The sequence below is a fragment of the Daphnia magna genome, linkage group LG2 (assembly GCF_020631705.1).
Source record: "Daphnia magna isolate NIES linkage group LG2, ASM2063170v1.1, whole genome shotgun sequence".
Lineage (NCBI taxonomy): Eukaryota > Metazoa > Arthropoda > Branchiopoda > Diplostraca > Daphniidae > Daphnia > Daphnia magna.
Genome location: NC_059183.1, coordinates 16,266,913 through 16,286,828, shown reverse-complemented (window position 1 = coordinate 16,286,828; position 19,916 = coordinate 16,266,913). Strand labels below are relative to the sequence as shown.

Sequence of the window (19,916 nt, the reverse complement as noted above, 5' to 3'; positions counted from 1 at the left end):
AAGAGTAAGAATTTGACAATAAAAATGCGTAAAGCGTACGTAACACACCTTATCAGGTAAAAATGAACAGCTACAGGCCGTAGTACCTATTTCAGAATTCATATTTGCTTCACGGGAGTGTCAGTGACGTAAACCGTCCAATCAACAAAGGCAAAACGTGAAGAATTCATTAAACTTTTCAGTGTCATCCATTAACATTGCAGTGTAAAATCAACTGTGGGACCTGAAAATGAGTACACGGGTCGTGAGTGCTTACACCTGCGTTGCAATTGAGCTTGTTCACGTGAATGATGAACGAAAATAACACGCCATATGGTTTCAAACACCGTCACTGGTATTGCTGCTGATTAAACAACAACAAGGTAATTTAACAACTGGATAGTTCTGCATTGAATAGAACAGCCTTTTACACCTGTCATTTAACGCTCTGTTGCCATAAAATTACTATTCACAGCCATAAAATCTACCACAGATTTTATTCCCCCAAAAGACAAAAACGATTGCATACATATATCCAGGAAGGGCCTAATATGAGGCTAAAAAGCCAGAAAAAAGTTTCATTAACAATCTTCCAATATCTATTACTATCAGCGTTGATGGGCTCGTCTCGACGGAATGATGGTAGTCTTGTATATTTCCGCCAGATACCTTTTATTCTCTCCTTTTTTTCCACGTTGATAAGATTGATTTTTCGGAGAGTATTACAGCGGTGTTGGTGATGAATTGATATCGACGACGATGTCTGTGGCGGCGATGGGTTCATTAGATCTGAGATGAACAACGTGACGTATCGAAGAAACCGATCCGTCTAAAAACAAGTCAATGAACGGAAAAAGTATGAAAGAGGGAGGCAAAATAAGTGAATAGCGTGTCTAGCCGGAGTAGTATAAAAAAAAAAGGGAGCGACTTTTTAGCCACGTAAGATGGTTGTGATTAGTCGTGTTGAAGTGTGAGGCCAAAAAAGAGAAAAGACGATGAGTAGAGAGAGAGAGAGAGAGGCGAATAGAGTGAAGAAGAGCCAAGTTTCTTTGATGATGAACCAGCGGGAGCAAAGTAGGCCTCGCCTCTAACAGCCAGGGTGTGAAAAATGGCTGATTGAAGAGCTCGAGTTCTCATTTCTCTGGCTGGCTGGCATTATGACTGCCATACTCACAATCCATGCTGCCGTAAAAATAGGAACTAAAGGGGAGGACGTGCAATGAAAAGAAAGTCTATCCTGCTCCCCACTTCCCCATATACTTGAAAAATTTATGTAGGAAAAGTGGGTCTGACTTTTCGAAGGCAAGACGAACATAATAGACATGTGGATGGTAATACATCAAGATGAAGCCACTGCTAGTGCTACTGTACTATATCAACTGTCTCGTCCCTATCGTCAAGCTGGATATTTAAAAGTACCAGTCAGCCATAACGAAAAAAACTATTAGCTTACGTGCAAGTACATCGCGTTAGAATAGAACGTGTGTGAGCCTCTTGGCTTCTCTTTTGTTAACTAAAAAAAAAAATTCTTAGGATAGATACAAGTATGGAAGACAGCAGCAGTCGTCACGACCTGAGCTAATATGCCGGAGCATATCCATCAGCCTCTCGCGCGGCACTGGATGTCTCTAGCTGCTGTTGCCTGCCTCTTGAAACCCGACAACGACCTATTATTTATGTATGCAAATGTGTGTGTGTGTGTTTTTTTTTTTCTCGTCCTTCTAACATTTTCAGGAGCAACAACCCACTTATTTAAATTGACCTCGTTGAATAGTCAACGTATTTATTTAGTTAGCTTATAATGAGGCCCGTGATATTCTTGCATGTTCATGCCGGGCAGAGTGTTATATGATGTATAACGTACAGCTACTATATGTAGTCCAACGCCTTCGGTCCTAATTACACGTACTGTATAATAGGGCAAGAAATAAACGCCCCTAATACTGCCAATTATTTGGCATAAATCATTTTGTATATTTTTAATATGCCCATGTTTTGTTTTGATATAGATTCTCATCAATCGGCTGCCTGTATTGTTCTAACAAACGTACGAGAGTGAGTATAGCTTTGAAACGATTATATTATAGACCAAACAAGGGTGATACAATCGCTAGGAACGAAAAGATTCGACCAATTTTATAATAAGAGATTTTTTTTTTTCAAAAGAAAAATAAAAACAAACAAAACAAACAAGACACAAAAAAAAATGGAAATGAAGTACAAAAGAAAAAAAAAACAATTCAAGAAACATGTACACGTATATCATATGTTAAAAGAAACAAATCATTTCTTAATCTAAATACCTCTCACTTTCAGTTCACTTATACAATCATGGAGAAACATTGAGAACAGAAAATGTTTGGATATGGATTTTGATGGGGAACGCAGTCATCAAAAATTGAACATCAAATTCATTTTCTCATATTTACTGTGTACGAATGCTGGATGATGAACACCTCAGAAATATAAGAAAACAAAAGTGTGTGGGCTTTGGCATTTTTTGGAGTCATTCGACAGAGGGGTTTTATAGCTGAAATACTGGGACAATAATTTTAAAAAAAAGGGCAGACTATGAAAAAAGAAAAATGATCAATCACTGAATAAGTGAAGGAATGAAACGATTCGTTGCATTTTACGATTTCGTCGTTTTTTTTTTTTTTTACAAACAAATGAAACACTGCCACAATGAAGTGAAAATAAATTATCATGAAACTATTTTATATACGACAAAGTATATATATATATACGGGATATCTCAATAACACGGCACAACCATCAAAACAAAATAAGAAACTTTTTACGACATTAAACTTTTTTTTTTTCTTTCTTTCCTGAATCGACATGGAACGACGAAAGGAACAGACAAGAGAGGAATTTCTCTTTAAATGTTTTGGATCGTTTTGTTTCTTTTTAGCTTTTTTTTTTTTTTCTCGCCTGTTGGCCTCTACCCAAAAGGCCTATATTTGTATTTACAAAAAGCTAACGTAAAATGCGGCCGGTATATATATATATAAAATATCTGAAAATATGAATATTTTTCTAGTTAGGGTTGGAGAGGGACCCCTGCCGAATATTCCTACCGCGTTATGTAGTGGAATATCCAAACGAGAAAAAGACTTTCTATCAAAAGAAAAAAAAAGATAGAGGAGATGTTCTACATATAAAGAGGTCAAGGAGCTGTAGTATACGTAGGAGAAAGAATCCCCTGTTTGTTCTTTGTTCGATAAAGACGAATTGATTTTGCGGCTCTGTAACAAATGGCATGGAAATAACCGTGTCCCGTAGAAATATTGTTTTGACTTGAACGCTCAAAAAATTGGGACTTTTTCTATCTTGGCTATAAAAAAAAATTTAGAGAGTATTCCTTGGTTATGTCGGCAAGATTCAAAAAACGTTGACTTTAAAATGAGGAAGAAGAAGAATCTGAAGAAATGAGAAATTCTCCATCACGTTGTTGTTGTTGTTGTTGCTGCTGCAAATGCAACTGCTGTTGGTGATGATGACTAACCGAAAATCCACCGGCGATGCGAGCCTGATGTTCAGCCGCTTTTGCTCTTAATTCTGCAACGCTGTTCATCCGGAAATCATCAACCGGTGACCGGGCGTGATGAAGTTGAGCTGCCGCATAGCTGGCCATGTAAGTACTGGCTTCGTTAGACGTCGGTGGATGCAAATGAGACAAGTGACCGTGTTGATGTTGGCCGGTTGTTTGAATACCTCCCGGAGAATGTTTGCTGTTGTGTTTATTGCCGTTGGGTTCTCTGTTAGTTTTATCCGGTTGTTCGTCGCCACTCGAATGATCACGTCCGTCGTTCGGCCCAGTCCCCGAATCTCTCGTCCGTTCGCCATGTCCTCCACCGCCGTTCTCTTCGTCATCTTCTTTATTGCTTTCGTCACCACTAGTCAACTGATGCGCCGCTTCTAGGGACTTTCGGTGCATACCTGTTTTGAAAAATGAATGGGTCATATTGATTTTTAAGGAATAATTGAGTGAAATCTAATGTTTAAAAAATGAGTAAAAATCGTACCGAGTAGCCATGGAGCGACGCATTCATTTTCTTTGGCTGATTTGACGATCGTGTCCGGTAAAGGTAGCGAATGGCGGACCATTGCGCCGTACAGTCCGTATTCGGCCATGATGGTTCGATCGGCCCCAACATTTTTCCGTTTTACGCCATTTAGCCCGTCGGTTTTGAAACCATACCTAAAAATATTCAATTGATTTCATGAATTTCTATGGTCTTTAATTAATATAATGTTAAGCCTATTGTAAGGTGTTGGTTACATCGATATCCCTATTGACACGCATATTTAAAGGTATACAATTGATGTACATGTAACAGAGAATGATCAAATGGTGTAGTAGTGAGGGGGAGGAAGGCTTTACTCACAGCGGGGAGTATTTGTAATTGGCGCTCGCTTGTTATTGTATAACGAGACCGGTACGACCGTGTACTACGTGCTGTTGTGCACAGAAAGGGAGGAGCAGAGATTGTGGATGCTCATCATCCATCGCTCCCTTTTTTCCCATGTTATACAAATGTAACCTTACAATGATACACCCTCGTGTAATAATACAAGAGTCAAAGGTTATTTTTCCCTCAATATTTAATGGCCTAATAGAATACGAAGAAACTGACTCCCTATTCGAAGCCATTTTTTTTTCTCACGCTTTGAATAATTTAACGTAATAGTTATGACTCACATTTTTCTTTAGATCACGGTACGTACGATTCGCAACTGACGGATGTTGCAAGAGCAAAATAAAAGGAGGGCCAAAATATTTGCCAAAAAGAGAAGGGCCACGCACAATTATGAGGAAAGGGCGCCTACACATCCATCCTTTTCTAGTTGTTTGCTGGGGGATATTATTTGCTGAACTACCCTTGTTTATTCATAGCGCACATTTTTTTTTTCGCACCCCGATCTATGTAAAAATAATTGCTGGAGCACGCGCGCCTATTCACTAACCCCCAACTCAATTTTTACATAGGCCATTTAAGCGTTAATATTCCGGATAGATGCACACGCGCACACACCAATTTCCTAACAGAATATCTTTGCGTACAATGTAACGATAGTCCAATAAAAGAGAAGCCAAAAGAAAAAAATAAAAATAAATTGGACTGTAATCAATTAATTGGTTTGTAAGGGGACATCAGCGTATACAAGGGTAGAAAAAAGTAATCAGCAATCTGAGAGAGAATCTTCTGGTCGTCTTTGTATGTGGATAGGCTCCATTGGGTGTGCGCGCCGTACGCTTTTTTAAATAATAGACACCACTTCTTTTCTGAAAAGAGTGGGCCATTGCGACGCCTGATGACGTCAGTGCGACTCGGATTTCGGGTGAAAGAAAAGGGGACGAGAGAGCGACGTCTGTACTAATTGGTTCTTAATTAAGAAACGACGCTTGGCCTTCCCAAGTAAAACTTGTTTTCTCAGCGTAAGGCTTTAGCGTCTACTATTTTTTATAATAAGTGTTTACGCCTCTCGTTTTCTGCTGCATGTCTCTTTTGTTTTCAGTTGTGGACAGAGAGCCCGTGAAACTGTAGATCCTCACAAGTGCACTTTTTTTTAATACTCTGCCGCTCTTCTTCGTTTCTTCTAGCCAGCCATTTGTTCTTTTAGCGCTTCCTTCGTCCACTCTTTTACACATCCATCCGTTACAATACGATACGGCTGCAACATATAAAAAAAAAAAAAGGTACCCTCAACAGCCGGCACTTTCCCGTCTATGGCGGCCCTGTGCGCGCTGATTGGTCATTACAAGCCGAAAGAGGCAAGCCGTACAGATGTATTGTCTTACATCTCTGTTTCTCTTGTGATTCGTACAGCTGGCAATGTCATTCTTTATTACAAATTAGGTCTTCCCATGTTAACTGTTAGAAACATAACATGGAACATTTTATAAGGTCTCTTCTCGTTTCTTTCATGTTTTTTTTTTCGCAAGGAAAAATGCTGCGCAGAGCTGATTGCTAGGATGAGTGCTCCTATAAGGAGCCATCATTCGGAGTAGGATCGATGCGAATGTATTGAAGGAAATAAGCAATCAGAAACGGGACGCTCCAGTCATCTCTTTTTTGAGCTTATTGTCTTCTCTTTTTTTCTCTCTCTTTACAACAGACAACGGAATCTCTGTCTGTATGGTGATGGATTATAATACGAAAGTCTACTAGATAGACGTCGTCGTGTTCTTGTTTGATTTTTAGAAACTTTTTCTTTCCGTTCGCCATCATGTTCAACAAAAGACGTGTCAGCCGCAGAGACGCAGCAGTGGATTGCGCCCGTCTGTGATTGGCTGGTCACCAAAGAAAGAACAAAATTCGGGTAATATTAAAAAGAGGAATAAAAGAGCCGAAGAGGAACAAAAAAATTGTTCTCTACGCCGTCATCCTTTGATGGCCAATAGAAAAAGCTGGAAAACAATAGAGGCGCTATACGTACATTGGGGTGTTGAGGCCCGAAGTTCATCTCAAAGAGAAAGGGCATGAAGTTGCTGCGGCCAACCCTTTAAAATCTACTTTTCTATTTATACATAGATACCCACCCTTTCTTTCGAAAATCATAGAAGAGGGAGAAAAAAATGTTTCTAAAGTCAGAAAGAGAGTGAAACGTATAGGGGCTTCATAATCAAGTCATTATCAAGTTTCAAAAAATGAGGGTAAAGAATACGGAGGTATTGACTGTCATCAGAGTATTACGTTAGCGTTGATTTCTTATTGGCGAATAAATGTTGAACATTGTATGAATATTAATTTAGGTGGAGTTCTTGGCCAATGGAAAAAATGTCGACATCATCACATTTTGCATGCTGATCATTTGACGATATTGTCAGACGAACCTTAAAAATTCCCTTTTCCTTTCAAAATTGGAATTGGATGGAAATCAGACGAAAAGCGATGACAACGCGAAACCCCACCCAAGATAGGTGTGTCTCCCGTTAATTGTTTTACGTGCTCTGCCCAATGGAACAATCAAACGAACGTCGTAGCGAAAATGGATCGAATCTACATATCGCCATTGATCAGCTCTTTTTCCGCTTGGCGTATCCTTATTGAATTGTCGACGGGAAAGCTGATGATTTGATTACATACACCAGAAGCTCATCATTTTCAACTTGATTATCTACGGGCCAAATAATTCCGATGACTGCGGCTTTTGTTTTCTACGACTCATCAGAAATTCTTTCACTGCGTATTGGTTGATATGAACAGATTACGGAGATTGGTTCGTAACTTTCAATACAAAATGGAGAGAAAAGAGTGTAATAATTTATTAATAATTCACAAGGAAAGTCGTCTAGCACGTACTCAAAAATCCCAATTTTAAGACTCGACATGGCAAGAAAATTGGAAATGAAAAAAACCGCTTTATTAAAAATCGCGCACGGAAATCGATTCTCGTGAATTAAACGTAATAATCTCGAGTATCAGTGGTAAATAATAAGGGGAAAATCCGAGTGCAAAAAATAGGGTGAGTGTGAAAAAGGTTACTGGCCCCCCTCTCTTTGGTGGTCACATGATCCTCCACTCATTTGCACAGCTCGTGATAATGTGACGAAACAATATACACATACACAGACCACGTAATAATAAATACCCGAGTCCCTATTGTGTATACGTGTGCTGAGTTTATTTCGCTGTCGTCAACATGAACGACAGAGGGGGGGACAATGTGACAATAGCTGGCCACCCTCTCTGTGTTTGTCAAGTATTTTGTATCACTGGAAATATACGGAACGGGGGTGTGTGTACATGTAAAGGTGAGGAGGTCGAGATATTTCGAATGAACAAAAAAAAAATTTTTTTCGCCTTTGATTTAGAAGTTCTTTTATTTTTTGGATCGCAAATCTAAACAGGATGTAGCGCCACCTTCAATGCGGCAATCTGTGTAAATATAATCTCGTCTACAACCCTCGTATTCTTGCCTCCCCCCTTTTTTCCCGTACAGTTCTTTGATCCTATTCAAACGGATGAGGTGAGAACTGGCAAGCTCAATCTCGCATCTCGTATTTCCATCTTCAACGGTGCTTTTCCTTCCAAGAAAATAATAATTCCTATTCACTCAATCTGCTGCTGATTATTTCACACCCACTTTTCTTATCCGCCTCACACACTGATGATATTACACCTTTTGTACTTCCCCACACCTTCTTTTATATTTAATCATAACATCGCGCCCCTTTCTCTCTTTTTTTTTGCCGCAAAAAGAGGGGAGAAATGCAAACGTCTTGATAACTTTTGGTGGTTCATCGAATTAAAAAATCTCGTGATATTTTAAAGTTAACACGTACACAATCATTTACTGCCTACGCGTTTATCGTTAACAAAGAGAGACTCGTTACGCCAACGCGCCCTTCGACACCCACACAACGCCTTCGCTGAATACTCTTCGCATTGAAGGAACGACGAAGAACTGCATTTTCTGGCGTGGCGGGAAAGACAAACGATACGATGAAAAAAAAAATGGTGAAAGACGATTGGTTGATTGGGTAACCAGCTGACGATGGCGGCCCAGCAATTGGATCGAGGACACACGCATTAAAAATAGAACGAAAAAAATCGATTTCTTTTCCCTTCTTAATAGGCAATTGAACAATTACAGAGTTTCGAAATTTTCGTTTTTACATTAAGGAAAACTAAGTGCGAAGGATAATTTTAAAAAAAATGGATCTGTACGAGACGAGCCATTTGAAAAATATAGATTTTTCCCAGCAATAATAAAAAGGGTGGACGTGAGGGCGAAGAGTTCCAGTTCGAATAGAAGACAAAAAGAAAAAGGGAGAAAGGGGAATAATAATAAAAACGTGGCCAAAACGACAGGACGAATGGCTGCGTTCATCCATTCCGCCAAGTGCCTCCTCTTTTACCCCCTTTTTTTTTTCGTTTGGCTTCACCAGCATATCCTCCTCCCAATGACGGGAGTGTTCAGCGCGGGCGCGCATTTTCAACCCATTTTCCCCAACAACAAAAAATAAGGGGAAAAAGAAATTCATAATTCGATTACACAACACAGACCCAGTTCGTCGCTTTTCACGAAACTCTCCCCTACCCCTTATTTCATTCTCTCCCACATTTTACTTTCACTTAACTCGTCCCCAACATTTTCATCTCCCCTCTCGTGATTCGTCATGAACTTTACTGTGCAAAATTCATTTCTGGATCCGATTGTAGAAGAAAAAAACAATCGGGTACGTTCTTCCATGTACACTTTTGTTTAGAAAGAAGCCGATTGAATTGATAATTAGCCAAGGCATTCATCACGTCGTCACCCGAAAACAAAAGAACACGAAGTGGGAAAAAAGGACGTGCATATTGTAGCCTCGTTTGTTATTTTTCAGGAAAAAAAAAATAAAAATCCCGAGTATTCACGATAAGAATTCAAGTGGTGAACGCCAAAAGATGGACGAGAATAAGATACGCAACGTACACGGCTAATTAACAAAAAAGAAGTTTTTTTGTTGCTGTCTCTTAATTAACTCGAACCAAAGAGCCAAAAGTTTCTTCGACCATGCTCATTCAATTGATTCAAACTGTCATCTCAGAAAAAACAAAACAGGATCCTTTCGCCATCTTTGATGCCTATTTTACATGTATATACGCTCCACGCAATAATACGAGAGTTTTAGCTGGCCTCGTGTTTGGGTATGTTTCTTTTTTTCGAGTGTTCCAAACACGGGGATCGGCATCTTACGCACGCCCCGCAAGTCGAGTGTTTCTACACGTATATTTTCAAACACTACTGACACACACACACACACGCACAAAAGATATGGCTATAATAGGCTTTAAAAAAAATCTGGTCATTTAAATCCCAAACGTAAACTTTGTGACTCACGAAAATTCTGCATTCACACAGATAACAAATAAAAGAAAATTCCAGTTTCTACGAGCACTTTGCATCATCTAATTGACAATCGAGACAACCGATGAGCCAACAAAGATGGATCTCCTTTTCCCCTTCCCCTAGTGCACCACCACTACACAAAGGTCTATTTTTTCTAGATAGGCTAACGAGAACCAATGACTTGATAATAACACGGACTAGCACAAGGGGGGGACTGGTGTCTCGAAAAGTCGAGGGTAGGAAAAAGACAATCCATTAATCGGCCTATGATGGGCGATTCGCTACAGAATTTGTTACAAGAACATGACTGACCTCCCCAACGTGACCCGAGCGCCGTTGACGCGACGGGGGGAGGCTCCCGGTTTACAAACCACTTTGACAGATAATCAAGATGAACGGCTTTCTTTTTTTTTTTTTTAGTGCGGCGACCCGCTTTCGGCCATCATCGGTGCTCTTTTTTATCCGGGGGAGGTTTTTGCGGCTTGCCCGAATGATCCCTGAATCACCCAGAAAAACTTTGATGGGGCCTAAAGCGAAGAAAGGTACTAAAGAAAAGGGAGGAGCCCCCAAAAATGGGGTGAGGGGTTCTTCTTTTATTTCTAAAAAGAGAAAAAGCCAATGACTCGGACACGAATTTTTACTTGATGGATCTACGACTGATGGGCGACAGTTGCGTTGTGATGCATCTGGCGCATTGGCTCTCTCTTCTATTTCATCGATCGATATTTAAGAGCAAACGCAGGGGTTATTTGAATATTAGAGAGTTTGGGTCAATCGAGCGGACCGCTCAACAGGACCACGATAACTCGGGCTGCATAACTGTTACACTTGTAATTCAATTATGGATGTTTGGCTCTGCTGCTACGTTCCGAGCCATCGGCCAACTAAAAGAAAGACGAGATTGATGAGAAGACATTAAACAAACAAATGTCTTTTATGTGTGCTCGTAGGAAGAAAGAAAAAAAAAACACATTTGTAAGTAAGCGGATTGCCCTGTTTTTAGCTGATTCAATTAAATCGAGATGCTACTCGTATAAAAAGAGGCGGATAAAAGCCCATCAATATTGATTTTCTAAAAATGTCCACAAGCCGAGGGTTTCTCTAATCCCTAATTGATTGTGGGTCTCATTGAAAGTGGGCATTAGTGGCCTACGCATTTTCATGTATAGGCAAACTTGGATCTTGACTGCATCTTGTAATTGCATACGATTCAAGTGCATTTACAATTCTTACATGCAACCATTCAAAGAAAGAAATAGAGCGGAAAAATATGTTTTGGATGTATAAAGACATCTGCAAGCGGACCCGAGATGTTTTATCACAAAAGCCCAACACGGATGACAAGAAGGTTCTGCTGGTCCCCACCCTCTGTTTAGGGGGTGGAGGCAGCTTCCGTTTCCTTTCCTGTAGTCACAACAAGCCTATAGTTCTGCGCTATTATGTATCTAGTTTGCACTTCTTTTCATGGACTTGTTTCCTGTAAGAGCTACATCGAATGAATTTTGTAAAAAAAAGGGAACTGGATAATTGCAAATTTCGTGTGCTAGCAGATTTAGTAATCATTAGAAATGATGATGACTTATCACAGCTGCATTGTTACACGTAAATCTGTGATTTAATAACCATAGAGTATCAACACTCTGCACTCAATAGCGCATAATGGTAATAAATCACAAAATATCTGTACAAATGTAAAGACTATCCGCTCATGTCAATACATTAAGATGAAGGCATGTAATCAGGGGGTAAATATGGATCCCGCGGGATTTGTCACCCATACATACGCAACACACAACAATACACCAACGCTCCCCCTAACAAAAAGTTCCTATTTGTGACCCATCGTCATTGCAAGTATTACACGTCCTTATGGTGCGCTAATACCCTGACAGTTATCCTCTCTTTACTTGTACAAGTCCCGAGAGAATGATGTAGGGGGGAGCTTCATCAATCACGAAGAGAGATAAATACTCTACATGTGAACGTGAAAGTACACGTTAAACTGACTAGTAATCCATATAAAGTACTTGTAAAACCAATTGAGACCTAATCAACATTTATCAATATAAGCTTACAGATTACATTGATAAAGAAATTGAATCTAAACATGCGCGGAGATACGATATTCGATTAAACTGACCTGAATGCGATCCTCTGGTAGGTCTGTTTTTAGGGACAGCATTTCACGGGCATAGACGTCAGGATAATGAGCCTCTTTGAAAGCTTTTTCTAACTCTTCCAACTGATAACTGGTGAAGATTGTCCTGTTTTAAAAAGAGAAAATCGACAATTAATTTTTCAGTTGATTTTTTTTTAAATTAGGTGCTGGGTTTTTATTAGGAAGGTGTGAAAGGTAAAAATATTTGCCTCTTGATTGACTCTAGGCCTATAATGTTATTTCGTATTTAGGCCTATAAAGTCAATTTAATTTACAAGATTTAAATATTTTGTAAGGAAGGGGAATTTCAGGTTGTGGGAAAAGCCATTGACGACGGGTGATTTTTGCAGGATCGCCGCAAGTCGATGGATTCATGACCATTCAAAAAATTTGTTTTTGGCTTTCATCTTTTCTTTTTGTGGTGCTGAAATACGTAATCAAACCTGTGCCTTCTCTTTTTCTTCTTTTTTCGATTAGGATTGTTGGCACCGTTGACCCCGTTGTTGTTCGATCCGCCGCCACTGACGTTTAACTCGTCCAACTTGGAGCTGTTGCAATGGCCGCCATCACCACGTCCCTCTATTCGCATTAATATGAAATAAAAATTATCATCACGAGAGAAACGAAAAGAAATAAAAATGTGGGAGAGAAACCAATATCGACTTGGGGATTGACCTAGTGACGATCGGCTTATTTCGAATATAATCAAATCGGCTCAGTATATGTCCCCCTACACCGCAAGAAATGATGACACACAAGGGGGAGTGATATATGGCACCCAAAAAAAGAGGATTATATGATTCATGGACTGAATGAAAAGATGACGCCGACATCGGTATGCAACGAATGGCTATGAGTTGATTAAAATAAAATATTGAGCCATATATACAATGGGCGTACATTCAAATGATCCCAATAGACGTGGCAGATGTATGAAAGAAAAAGGCAATAAACTACGACATCGAACCTATTATGGAGCTACACCCAATGGAATGAGGTATACGTACACGAGACCTTTATACAATTAGAAAAATGTCTGACGTCGATATGCACGCGTTTAGCCAATAAATCAACCTATTGTCTGCTATTTCTCGATGAACATCAGGAGGGTCGCAAACTGCATACTTTTGATATTTTCCCCCAATTTTTTTGATTAAAAATCGAAAATGGTTGGTAGGCCTGAAAAACTATTTTTATCGACTAGGTTTTTAAATTCTTGCGAGTCGAAGGGTGGGAAATGCCAGTGACAATTTTCTCGTGAAAACGACTTCCTAATACGCCACTTAGTCAACAGCACCAACGGGCGTTTTCGACAGCAAAATTGAGTGAAACGAGCAATTGGCCAGTCGCGACGACGATTCGCCCTCTCGACTCCCGATTTCCTTCCCCTCCCCCCTTCCTTTTTCGTTACCTTTTGATATCGACATTTCCTGACTTCGTATTCGCTCTCTTGTACTTTTTTCACGCTCACTACAAAGGCAATTCGTGAAATGATGTCACGCAATCAACCGCTATACCTTATTACGAACGATGTAATCCAAAATATCGTGAATGACGTTCATCCTGATCACAGGAGTTTATGATATTAAGAATGACATTTAACGCGAGCAAAGTTACAAGATCTAGGCCGCCAATGGGTTCGGCAACAATTCAAAAAGGCTTGAAGCTATTCCGAAAAACAAAATTGTGAAACATTTCTTTAAAATAACAATAAAAACTCCAGTATCGATTGGTAAAAAACGATAGTCTCTACGACAGCATGAATTAAACAATCGCCCGGCGTTACATATTTGAAAAGGGACGCGTCACGCAGATGGCGTCGAATTCAAAATGGCCGCCAGCGAAAGTCAACGAGAACAATAAATACACATTTCATCTATAAAAAAAAAAAGTTGGGGCTATTGATAAAGCAACAATAGAGGCAGCCATCTTTTATAAGGCCTACATTTCCATCTATAGGCCCGTCATCCAGCAATGGCCACCCGAAAATGTCCAAAAACAAAACAATTGATTTACAAAATAAAAAAAAAATGTTTCTTATAGATTTTTACACAGCAAACTACTCTCGATGGATACAAATCAGATAGCGGAAGCAATTGGATCAAAGTGTCGTCGTCTTGAAGATTCAAGGAAATGACACGTTTCCCTTTTTTTTTCTTTCAACGTGAAATCTCTATAGGCTCACGATGGAATCTCACGAGGAAAAAGAAAACGATTGGTTTTCTCCGTTTCCGGTTGGAAAGCAAAGATTATTGGCTATCCATGTGCTGCTGACTGGCTATCCAGCGGACTCACACTAACTAGCTACGAACGTTAATGACGAATCGATGGACATCCGAGTGCTACTTGTACTAATTTCGGGACATTCGCCAGGTGACACTACACACCGACCAAAATCTTTACAAGATTCAAACAATTTCAACAACAAAAAAATGTATGGACAAGCCAACGGCGGTGCGAAACACAATGCCATCACATCCAGTGAGTTAAATGGAACGTACATTTTGTAACTACCTCCCCCTCTCTTCCTGTCATCTTTTCGATCGTTTTGCCTCTTTTTAAAGACGCTTTCTCACCCCCCTGTGTGTACACTTAATGGCTTACAATGGGGAAAAGAATATAATAACTGAAAGCTGCTGTCTATTGAATGGCCAGTGTCCAGTAGCCCCACACCGTTTTCTGTGTGTAGGTGTAGTAGGACCACCTCCGGAGCAAGTGCCCATGTCAGCTGTGTTGTGCGACAGTCGATTAAGATAAAAACCGGACAATCCAATCACATTAGATTTCTCTCCTTTGTAACCTTCCTAGTAGACTCTGTGTGTCTACAAAGGACATGCGAGCAGCAGACGGAATAGACACATTTATCACTTAAAGATGATCGCGATGTAATTCGTCCACGCCCCTTTTTCCCTTTCACTTTAACTCTCGCCATGTGAGGTCTATCAAACACGTGAACACAAATTTTACCTTTTTTCATCTCCAAATGACAATTGAAAAATTTTCCTTTTAAAAAAGCAAGTTTGAAAAAAAAATAAAAAATAAAATGTACGAAAGTAGTTATTATCCAGTCATCACTTTGAGTTTGCTCACCACCTTAAAAAGTGCAAATACTTATTATCTCTAACGTCCGTCCCCGTTGATTTCAACACAAGCCCTATAAATATTTATTTTGGAAAAATTCGAGTGAGATGATTTCCCGTAAAAAGTGGCAACGAAAATAGAAAAAAAAAAAACGACGAGAAAAATGATTTGGCTGTTGTGGGTTTTCCCTCAACCGATTGTTGTGGTGTGTGTACCAACAAACACATTGAAAGGGAGGCATTGAATAATATCCAAGTAAATAATAATAATAGACGACGGCGACGACGCCAAGACTTGTCGAGTTCTTGAGTTACCCCACAAGCGTGTCATGTTGCACACACACACACACACTCTTACTATCCCATATCTCGTGTAACGGGCAACGAGCTTTTTTCTTATTTGTTTGCGTCTTTTCCCACCCTCTTTCGTATCGCACAAGAGCATCGAGTTGCTCGATTGCTTTCAAGTTTTTTGGGTTTTCTATTTTTCTCCGAGACGTGCACATTCGCGTCAAGTTAAAAAAAAAACGATATTCACAAAAGAACTAGAATTTTTTGGTGTTATGGTTCTTCACACCGTTTCTTATTTATCCTTCCCTGTGTGGGTTTCCCCTTTTCTTTGATAGAACTCACACCTTTTCGCCTCCGTACTCCACCCAAGACGTTAAGTGGTCACACACACATTTCTTTAAAATACAAATGCAATAAGCTCCATCCACGATTTGTTCCAAAAATAAAGTCAATTTTCTCATATTAGCCCTACACACAAATAGAGTAATGATCTCAAAATATGTTGGTAAATAGGCGAATGGTACAAAAGAGCGGAAAAAAAAAAGCACGGGCTTGAAAGGCGATCCACGCTGTTTGGGAAATAAGTTTTGACAAGTGCTGACATGTTCAGGACATCCTCTACGTTCCATGTCCCTAACTGAGGAAGAAGGGCCGGAAACGGCACGAACAACAAAAGCTAGTAGCTGTTGTTGTGGTCCTGTATGGTCCATCGTCACAAAATGTGTGTACAACCAATAGACTTTACTAGGACAGCCATCAAAACTTTGTCCTATTGCCATATTCGTTATTTTTTCCGTTATTATTGTCAGATTTTTTGTTCGGGGGGGACCTCCCCTTGCCGCACTGATTCCATGTGTCTCTGTGATTTGAGTCAATGTGGGCGTTTTGTGTGTTGGACATCTACAGAAAAATTGTGGACCGCAATAATCTAACGCGAAAAACCAAATGCATTGACATAATAATAAAAAAAAAAAAAGGACGACCACAGGATGCAAAAGACACGCCCAAATAGAGACGATTTCATAGTCTCTCAGAGTTCGGCAAAAATACGAAGAATTGCTCAAGACGAGGGTGTAGTAAAATGCTATTCAATTCGTCGAGTTTTCAATGAAAAATATTCGAGATCGAGAGCTTGAATGACCGCGAAGGTGGTGGGCGGGACATTAGTAATTTGAATCTTTCAAAACGTGGTAAAACGGTCGATGACAGGGAACAAAAGTTTGTGTTTACAGAAGAGTTCACGACTATAGGCCTGTTGTTGGAAAACATTCGGCAAAGGTCAACGAGGGGTCAAACTATGACGCAAAGACGCAAGGCCTGTCTAGGCCTGTAAAATGCGGGGGAAAAAAACAAGTTTCTTTGTCCTAGGCCTAAAACGTTTTTTGACTATTCAAGAATGTTTTGACCTTTCGATGCGAAATGCAAGAGGTTGGGTAACCAAACGAATCTAAAGGCTTTCTCTCGAAAATTATTTAAATTCGTCTTCTACCTTTTTGAACAGTTTCGAAACTAATCAAAATTATGCACGCGAAATTGTTTGTTCAAGGCCAAATATTTGTGATCGAATTGCAGAAAATCGATTGTGCTAAAAATTGATGACAACCCATTGATTATTGTTATTCTAGTCCCATTACAAAACACTTACCACTAATTGAAAAAAAAACACACATAACGAAAAAGATGTAACGCTACTGATAAACAAATGTCGGAAGTCACCACTACAGGCAAACGCACAAAGTGTTGACTTTATGTCAATGCCGCAGGCGCCGACTCAAAATTTCTTTGTTGACTGTCGCGTGCGGGAAAAATTCTCACCACACACACAAGTAAAAAGGAAAACTAGGCGAAGAAAATTCAAATGTTTATCTTACCGGCTGACGCGTTGGTATCAGATCGCATGGCGGCGCTGTCTGGCGACGGGAAAACACCGACGCTTGGGCCACCACTCGTACTGTTGCCGACGGCTGTTGACGCACCAGGAGCCGACGCCGAGACACTACCGATACTTCCGGCCGCGACGGCAGCCGCCGTCGGTTGGTGAAGAAAAGCCGCTGCAGCCGCCGGATTGAAATACATCCGACTAGCGGAGCTCAGTGGATCGCCTACCATGGCAGCAGCAGCGGCTGCAGCGGCCGCAAAATTCTGATGATGATGAGTGAAATTATAGGCCGCTGCTGCGCTGCAACGATTGCCCGAAGCTGCCGCCGCAGCTGCTGAGGCGTAGCTGGCCGCTGCGGCTGCCGATAAGGCCGAAAGGGCCTGATGAGCCTGCAGGCTATTGTGATGATGGTGATGATGGCCGCTTAATTCTGAACCTTGACTCGACTGCTGGCCATTGTTTCCTGCAGACGATGAACTGCCATGATGGCTGTGATGCTGATGGGCAGGGTGAGCAAACATGGCGGCCGCCGGGTGTTGGTGACTGTGATGGTGATGATGGTGAGCAGCAGCAATCATGGCGTGACTATAAACGTGCTGTTGGTTGCTAGCACTGGCAACGTGGTCGGTCTGATGATGAGAATGGCTACCGACCGAGCTACTCGTGTTGAGACCCAACAGTTCCTGAATGGCGAATGGCGAACGTTGTGGCAACGATGAAGCGGCCGACACGCCACTCGATGCGGCCAACAAACCGCCCAGTAATCCTGGAGCGGCCATGTGAATGTTACGATCTGGATGCTGAAGTAAGTTCATCATTCGAACACTTTCTTGAGGGGTTTTCACAGAAAAATGTTATTCAATTCAAGGTCAGTTTCGATTTGGAAAAAGCACTGAAATGTTTGCACTCGAAGAAATGTAGTTCAACGACAGCGGACGTCGGTGATGCTGTGACGCCCGTTGGCGACTGACACCGAGCAACTGTCCGCTTGCCGTTGTGAATGCAAAATGAGATGGCCAGACTGAAAGGGCGGGCAAAAAAACACGCACGCACGTGCTCTCTTCGTATCGTATGCAAAAAATAGGAGAGAAGAAAACCTTTGAGGTTCCAACCAGGCTGCCCAGCTCTCAACGACTGTCTACACTAGTCCGGCACTCCAGTCCACACTCCAGCACGGCCAGGGCTATATAGCCACGGCAATTATTTGGCTGCACTGGTGCACGATGGTAGAAATAGCAGTAGCATGTAGTAAGGGAGGTTGGTAGTTTGGGCCACGACGTCGACGCCATAGACGGAGCTTTCTGGTTGGAAGTTGAACGGGTGGGAGGGTTGGAAGGGGAGGTTTCCATCTCTACCCCTCCACGGTGGACTCTATATGGCAGCGATTGCTGTGCACACCCCGGTAGATGGGGTGAATGACTGCCAAATTCGTTCCTCTATTTTGGGGTGGTTGGGGTGGCTGGGAGGGTGGAAGAGAAGAAATGAAAGAAGAGGGGTCGTTCAGCCAATGAGAAGAGAGCTTTGGTGTTTTTTTTTGTGTGTGGAACCTTCATGTCTTGCTGTGTCGATCCCAGGCCGAGACGTGACGTCGACGAATGTAATCGGCCCTTCATTGGATCCAAAATGGCGGCTCAGACACGACAAGAAGCCGCCTCTAACAGCCAATCGTGTAAAGCGCCCTGCGCAACGATGGCTAGCTGCTGTTCCCTCTCTTCATACACAAAAATGAGAAGCCTACACATGTATGTAACAAATCTTGGTCATCATTTAATTGTGTTTATCGTGTTGTACATTTTTAAGTTATTAGTTAATTATGGAAATTTTTTTGCAAGTACTTGAAATTTGAATACGTCTATTGCTACACACCTGGACATGATTCAGCAGCATCCTTGCGAGAGGTTCAATTAGTTGAATAAAGTGAGAGTCATGCGGGTTCAAAAGCTACACAACAGCGTATCTATGGTAATAGCAGACAATGTTGACAGAACAATAAATTGGGAGGAAAGGAATCTATATCCATAAATTCATCAACTGACGTGCTATCACTTGTTTTTATGTGAGAAATTTGAAAAGAAATAACGTTTAGTTTGCATCAAGATCATCTGATCTGATGGCATGTCCCCGTTGTAGATAACGCAACAACACGCGTTTACGAAATCTTACGGCTGTCGCTGTCTGACAACAGCAACAAAAACGTTGAAGGTTAAATATAGGATTCCAACAATCACAGTCAGCCATCTTGAACTATTTTTGTATTCACGTTGGACGCACCTGAAACGGCCAATGAATATTTTCTTTTTTTTTCTTCTTGCTAACTGTGTATTTTGAAACCTTTTTGTGTGCAATTAGTGCTTCATTCGGACAAATTCTTACCATTTTTCCGCCAAGGTTTGACACAGACGTCCGTACAAAATCCATTGAGAGGACATTTTTCCAGTCCACACCCCAAGGCTTCAACCGGAATCCAATAATTCCAGTCAGACATTACGGTAATTATAACAAATAGGATTTTCCTTTTCCTGCCCTCTAATCTTTCCTCATATTTTTAGATACGCGTTTAATGGCCTATATAATATTGATACAGACCGCTCGCAAAAAGACGACACTCTTCTTTTTCGCACTTTAAAGCCCGTACATGCAGCAGTGATGTACACACATAATACAGAATTGATGCGAATGACGA

General features: G+C 40.9%; 2 protein-coding genes across 3 annotated transcripts; one reads left to right on the top strand and one right to left on the bottom strand.

Annotated features, from left to right (window-relative positions):
• Positions 1-2,909: 2,909 nt before the first annotated feature.
• LOC116915895 (homeobox protein orthopedia) lies at positions 2,910-18,589 on the bottom strand. The gene is given in 6 exon segments (XM_032921036.2): positions 2,910-3,921; positions 4,008-4,122; positions 4,124-4,183; positions 11,966-12,089; positions 12,427-12,562; positions 17,226-18,589. Coding segments are annotated over 6 exon segments (1,803 nt in total). The 5' UTR covers positions 18,052-18,589; the 3' UTR covers positions 2,910-3,379.
• A 74-nt stretch (positions 18,590-18,663) lies between these two features.
• On the top strand, positions 18,664-19,916 carry LOC116915894. 2 transcript variants are annotated; one of them, XM_045169414.1, is made up of 3 exons: positions 18,664-18,975; positions 19,622-19,722; positions 19,783-19,916. In XM_045169414.1, exons 1-3 carry the CDS (start codon positions 18,785-18,787, stop codon positions 19,857-19,859), a joined length of 369 nt encoding a protein of 122 aa, XP_045025349.1. In that variant the 5' UTR covers positions 18,664-18,784; the 3' UTR covers positions 19,860-19,916. The 2 variants fall into 2 exon arrangements, with proteins under 2 accessions (XP_045025349.1, XP_032776926.2); XM_032921035.2 differs by having other exon boundaries at positions 19,583-19,722.

Excerpts from the sequence above, each read along its gene's own strand:
- LOC116915894 (XM_032921035.2), top strand. The coding sequence starts at position 18,785 with ATGTCTTGCTGTGTCGATCCCAGGCCGAGACGTGACGTCGACGAATGT. Across the intron at positions 18,976-19,582 it reads AAAATGAGAAGCCTACACAT|TGCTTCATTCGGACAAATTC; the intron begins GTATGTAACAAA and ends GTGTGCAATTAG. Across the intron at positions 19,723-19,782 it reads AATTCCAGTCAGACATTACG|ATACGCGTTTAATGGCCTAT; the intron begins GTAATTATAACA and ends TCATATTTTTAG.